The sequence below is a fragment of the Carlito syrichta genome, unplaced genomic scaffold, assembly GCF_000164805.1.
Source record: "Carlito syrichta isolate Samal-C Ts95f unplaced genomic scaffold, Tarsius_syrichta-2.0.1 Scaffold309724, whole genome shotgun sequence".
Lineage (NCBI taxonomy): Eukaryota > Metazoa > Chordata > Mammalia > Primates > Tarsiidae > Carlito > Carlito syrichta.
In genome coordinates this window covers 482732-489055 of record NW_007253820.1, presented here as the reverse complement: position 1 = coordinate 489055, position 6324 = coordinate 482732, and the positions used below count along the sequence as shown (strand labels likewise).

General features: G+C 45.9%; 1 protein-coding gene across 1 annotated transcript in view; it reads left to right on the top strand.

Annotated features, from left to right (window-relative positions):
- The first annotated feature begins 6029 nt into the window (after nt 1-6029).
- The window catches only part of AHCY (adenosylhomocysteinase), a 25167-nt gene continuing 24872 nt past the window's right edge, over nt 6030-6324 (top strand). Inside the window, exon 1 of the mRNA XM_008067623.1 lies at nt 6030-6096. Within this exon, the coding sequence (XP_008065814.1) occupies nt 6069-6096 (28 nt within the window). The 5' untranslated portion in view covers nt 6030-6068. The remainder of the gene's footprint in view (nt 6097-6324) is intronic.

Sequence of the window (6324 nt, the reverse complement as noted above, 5' to 3'; positions counted from 1 at the left end):
CTCAGAACCTTCTGGGGATGGATGTTCCCAGGCTTACGTCCTTAGGTTTGGGGATAAACTAGTCCAGCTGCTTCCCTTGCAGTCAATCGAAGATGAGAGGCAGAAACAGGAAGAAAAGTGAATTTATGTCTGCAACAAGGTTACAGGGAGACAGGTGATTTCATTATCAAAATCCTGCTCAAAGGCAGTGAAAACTTACTTTAGTATTTACACTTACATAGCCCCTCACCCACTGAGACTAAGTTAATAGGGGCATGACTCAAGATCTCCTAATCATCCTTTACCCACCCCCAGACTGAAAAAACAAGGCCTATGGGCAGTTTTGGCACGACTCAGGATCTCCTAATCATGCTGACATTTCCTTGTCCATGACTACTGACATTTTAAAGTAACTTTTTGGAATTTACAGTTAAATCGATTTTACATTTTTTTTTTTTTGAGTCAGAGTCTCGCTCTGTCGCCTAGGCTGGAGTGCAGTGGGACATTCATGGCCACTATAGCGCTGACCTGCTGGGCTCAGGCGATCCTTCTGCCTCAGCCTTCCAAGTAGCCAGAACTACAGGCATGCGCTACCATGCCTGGCTAATTTTTTCATCTATTGTAGAGAGGAGATCTCGCCAAGTTGCACAGGCTAGTCTTGAACCCCTGGGCTCAGGCAATCCTCTCGCCTTGGCCTCCCAAAGTGCTAGGATTATAGGTTTGAGCCACTGTGCCTGGCCTGGACTTTAAATTTTATAGTTCCTTAAGAGGGGGTGATGGAAAGTTACAATAATCAGACCGGGCTTGGTGGCTCAGCCTGTAATCCCAGTACTTTGGGAGGCCAACGTGAGTGGATTGCCTGAGCCTGCGGATTTGAAACCAGCCCAGGCAATTGGGTGAAACCTTGTCTCTACAATAAAAAAAAAATTAAAAAGGCGTGGTAGCGCGGGCCTGTAGTTCCAGCTACTCAGAAGGCTGAGGCGGAAGGATCGCCGGAGTCCAGCAGGTCTACACTGGGGTGGCCGTGAGTGTGCCACAGCACTCCAGGCTGGGTGAGAGTGAGACCCCAAGTCAAAAAAAAAAAAAGAAAGTTACAACAAAGAAGCTACCTTGGAACATTTAGATAAACAACTTTGAATCAAACATGAGACATGCAAAAAAATCCCCGTTCTCAGCCGGGCTCGGTGGCTCAGCCTGTAATCCCGCGCCTTGGGAGGCTGAAGTGGATCATCTGAGCCCGCGGGTTTGAGACCCGCCTGGGCAACTTGGTGAGACCCCATCTCTACAATAAATCAAAAAAATTTAACTGGGCGTGGTAGCGCGCGCCTGTAGTTCCAGCTACTTGGAAGGCTGAGGGGGAAGTATCGCCAGAGCCCAACAGGTGGAGGCCGCGGTGGTCGGGAGTGGCCATTGCACTCCAGTCTGGGCGACAGAGTGAGACTCAACTCAAAAAAAAAAAAAAAAAAATCCCTGTTCTCAGAACCTTGGCCTATAACATTCCCCACTGTCAGTTGTATCCATGATTTCTATCAAGGGTTTGCTGCATCATGTACAGCTTTGACCACAAACTCCCAGGCTTTAATCATACAAGATACACAACATTTAAACAGTACATAAAACAAAAATCCACATATTAAAACAGTTGCTATTGATTTACCTATACCAGACAATATACTTTTCATGCCAGAGGGAATCTATGAAAATAAATTAGAAAACCATTCCAAAGTCCCAGCAAAGACCCCATCTAAAAAGTGCACAGTGCATTATAGTCCCTGAGCTTCTGATCTGGACGGCGGTCTTCAGCATCCTGATGGTGTAGGAGTCATTCACCAAAGTTCCTTCGGTTTCTTCAGTTTGTTCTACTTTATCTGTTATCTAATGTTATGCCAGAGTCAGGTTGGAAATCAAACTTTAGTATACAGGGTAATAGGGTAATGAAACTTTTTCTAGCGAGTCCTTACCAGGCAGTGACTTCCCAAGTCTTTTACTTAGGAATTTGGGTAAGAGAAAAGGTCAAGTTTAGTCCTCAGTTTCCCCCTACTGACCAAACATTATTACTTAGAATGCAAGTGTGGGCCAATAAACAGAAGGTCCCATGTCCCTAGGAAGGCTCATTTCTAGGGTTATCTATTCCATTTACCTGGCAAGGTGCCATGGAGCTAGGAGTCATATTCCTAAAATAGTCCATTTTGTGTTCCATATCAAGAATGTTGGAATATGGGGAAAGGACATGTTTTGACCTGATTTTATAGACAATTGTTAAAGGGGGAGAGGAAGTCAGGCCTAAAGTTCAGTTTGAAAAAACATCCGGGATCAGGTCTATATTACAAGCTAGTATGATCTGGGCACTTGATTTTGTCTTTTTCCTTTTCCTGTATCTGGTATAGCATTGACAAGAGACGTGTACAACTGTGAATTAATTTCACCTCTCAAAAATTAGCCCTTACACTCTCACATGACCCCTCTTCCATGATAGTCCCTGGGCCTAGAAAGATTAAATAATTTGGTTTTTGGCCCTATGTCTCATAAAGGGCAGTTCATTTTGATTGTCACCTTCTCCTAGGCCTGAAGATGAGGCCCTGTCTGGCAGGATTTAGCCAGAGTCACTGTCTTTTCCAGTCCCAGGAGTCAAAGCACAAAGGTTAGTTAATAGAACATTTACTAAAGATATAAAAGGCTTAGATCATTTTATTAAAACAGAATCACAGATTAGTGTAAAAATAATAGTAGATACCCACAGTCCACTCTTTAGCATAATTATAAACCATTATTTTTCTAGACTTTCAAGATAAAACATTTCAGGTCACAAATACAGTTAGAATCGGAGGGAGAACAAAAGGTTACAGGATCTGACAAAAAGTTAAAGGAGAGCAACACTATCTCAGGCCTTCTCAAGAGACAAAAAAGCTAAAAGCAAGACGCAATAAAAGTTGAACTTCTGAAACAAATCTGAAAAATCTCCAAAAAGAAACAGGCTAGCAGGACGTAGTGGCTCATGCCTGTAATCCCAGCACTTTGGGAGACTGGGGTGGCCATGAGTGTGCCACTGCACTCCAGCCTGGTGACAGAGTGAGACTCCTACCCAAAACAAAACAAAACAAAAAAACAGGCTATAGAACCAAAAATTAAAACCTCTTGTAATCTTTCCAAGAGCAAATTAATACCCCAAGAAAACCCGGTTCCAACATAGGGGAACAATATTCAGAAAGACCATTATAAACATTTTCCTTTCAATTACCACCAACTTAATCACATACAAAAATTCTCTTCACAAATTTCCCTTCATTAAATCCTGTGCTGAGGTGAGTGGATTGCCTGAGCTCGCAGGTTCGAGACCCACCTGGGCAACTTGGCGAGACTTCTCTACAATAAATCAAAAAATTAGCCGGACGTGGTAGCGCGCGCCTGTAATTCCGGCTACTCGGAAGGCTGAGGCGGAAGGATCGCCAGAGCCCAGCAGGTCGAGGCTGCGGTGGCCGGGAGCGGCCACTGCACTCCAGTCTGGGCGACAGAGTGAGACTCCAACTCAAAAAACAAAACAAAACAAAACAAAACAAAAGACAAAGACAAAACAGACATGTACAGATAGTGAAACCAAAGAATATCCCCAAAGTGTAAATGAGTTACAGCCACCTTCTCCTGTGCCTGCAAACAGATATTAAAAGCTCAAATGAGAAGGGGTTAAACTTTTGACTTATGATCTGGTCTGACTTAAACCAAAGGCTATTCCAAAAAGGCAAATGAGGTATAATCACCTTCTCTGGTGCCTGCAAATGGTTATTAAAGGCCCAAATGAGAAGAGGTTCTCCTGGCTTATGATCTGGTCTGACTTACACATGAGTGCATCTGCTCCCAAACTGTGTTTTCTCTCAGTCAATAGTTAATCACAATCACAGAGGGATGTTGACCATGGGTGATGGGCATATCTTGAAGAGTCCCTGCAATGAGAAGGGCTCTGGCAGCCGCAGGCAGTCTCTGCAGGACAGGCCTGCTGAAACTGGCCAGTGGCAAGCAGTGAAGTCCCACCAGAGTTGCCAAACTTTTCCTGGATAAACTAGTCCAGCTGCTTCCCTTGTGGTCAATTGAAGACGAGAGGCAGAAACGGGGGAAAAATGAGTTTATTTCTGCGACCAGGTTACAGAGAGATGGGTGGCATTATTACCAATATCCTGCTCAAAGGTGGGCAAACTTACTTCAGTATTTAAACTTACATAGCTCCTTACCTATCCCTGAGGCTAAGTTAACAAGGACATGAATCACGATCATCCTTCAACCACCCCTGAGTCTGAATTTAAAAGGTCTATGGGCAGTTTTGGGATGACCCAAGATCTCCTAATCATGTTGACATTTCCTTGTACGTAAGCACTGACATTTTAGAGTAACTTTTTGGAATTCACAGTCAAGTAGACTTTAAATTTGATAGTTCTTTAAGGGGGGATGGAAAAGTTACAACAATCAAAGAAGCTGTCTTGGTACATTTAGATAAATAACTTCGAATTAGATATGGGAAATGTAAGAAACTCTTGTTCCCTATAACATCTTAAAATATTTTAGTGTGGCCTTTTTTGTCAACATACCTTGGAACCAATCCTCCCTCTCCATACCGAAGGAGAATGATCTATACAGCAACAAAAATGAATACACTCAAGTTTTATTCATTACTCTAACAAATATACACAACTCTGGCAGAAAATAGGAAGTCGCAGAAGGGTAAGTACAGTTGACATTTATATAAAGGTATGAAACAAATAATTTTCTAAATTGTTTAATGACATAAGTATATAGTATACGTATAAAGAAATACATACAAGCTGGGCATGGTGGCTCATGCCTATAATCCCAGCACTTTGGGAGGCTGAGGTGAGAGGAGCCTCAGTCCAGGGGTTCCAGACCAGCCTGGCAACTTGGCAAGACCTCATCTCTACAATAAATAAATAAATAATTAGCTGGGTGTGGTGACGCACGCCTGTAGTTCCAGCTACTTGGAAGGCTGAGGTCGAAGGATCGCCTGAGCTCAGCAGGTTGTGGCTGTGGTAGCCACAATTGTGCCACTGCACCCCAGCCTGGGCGGCAAAGTGAGACTCTGACTCAAAAAATCACACACACACACACACATACACACACACACACACACACACACACACAGCTACAATGAGATACCACTCAACACCTGTAAGGATGGTTATCATTAGTGAGTCAAAAAATAAGTGCTGGCATGGCTAAGACTGGGGCGGGGGTGGGGTGGGGGGTCGCTTCTACACTGTTGGTGGGAATGTAAGCTAGCTCAATCTCTGTGGAAAGCAGTGTGGCAATTTCTCAAAGAACTAAACACTGAGCTTCCATATGACGCAGCAATACTTCCTCTGGGAATATACCCAGAGGAACATAATCACTTTACCAGAAAGACACCTGCACACAACTTTATTGCAGCACTGTTCACAATAGCAAAAACATGGAACCAACACAGATGCCCATCGAAAGTGAACTGGATAAAGAAAATGCGGTACATCTAGACTATGGAATATTATAAAGTCAACAAAGAAGGACAAAATAGTGGTCTTTCAGCAACGCAGACGCAGCTGGAGGCCATCATGCTAAAAGAGCTATCACGAGACAAAGAACTGAATACCGTATGTTCTCACTCCCAAGCGGGCCCCGATCCCTGGCACACGGGTGGAACGGGGGAGGCACGTGGCAACACATGGAGAGCGGGGTCCACTACCAGGGGGCGAGAAGGCCAGCTAGAAGCCCAAACTTCACAGGCATGCAACCACCCTGTGGTTTATGTAGTAAATCCCCACTTGTGCCCCACAACTCTAAAATAAAAAAATTAAAAGGTAAGATGAAATAAACGTCTTTCCAGACTCTAAAAACACCCCGAATTCTGCCTTCTCTCAGCGGGATCCCAGTCGGCCCGGCCCCGCCTGCGCGCCGGGCCCGCCCCAACGACTCAGCCTTAGCGGGTCATGAATATGCAAATGCAAGGGAGATATTTAAAGGCGCCGGCGCCGCTCGCTTAGCCCTGTCCGCCCGCTCGTGCCGCCTCCCGCCGCGTCTGGGCCCGCCGCCTGTGCGGAAACACGGCCGGCATGTCCGACAAACTGCCCTACAAAGTCGGTGAGTTCCGGGACCGGCGGCGGCTGCGCGTCCGCCGGGGGACTGGGTCGGGGTGGCGGCCGCAGGCCCGCCTGGGGCGCCCGGGACCCCAGAATTGCAGGCTCCGCGCGTTTCTGGCCGCGCGAGGCCACCTGGAGGTTGGAGTCCTCGCGCCGCCGGAGCGGCTGGTCGCAGGCTGCCACGGACTGCAAGTCCCAGCGTGCCCCGCGGCATCGGGACCCGCCACGC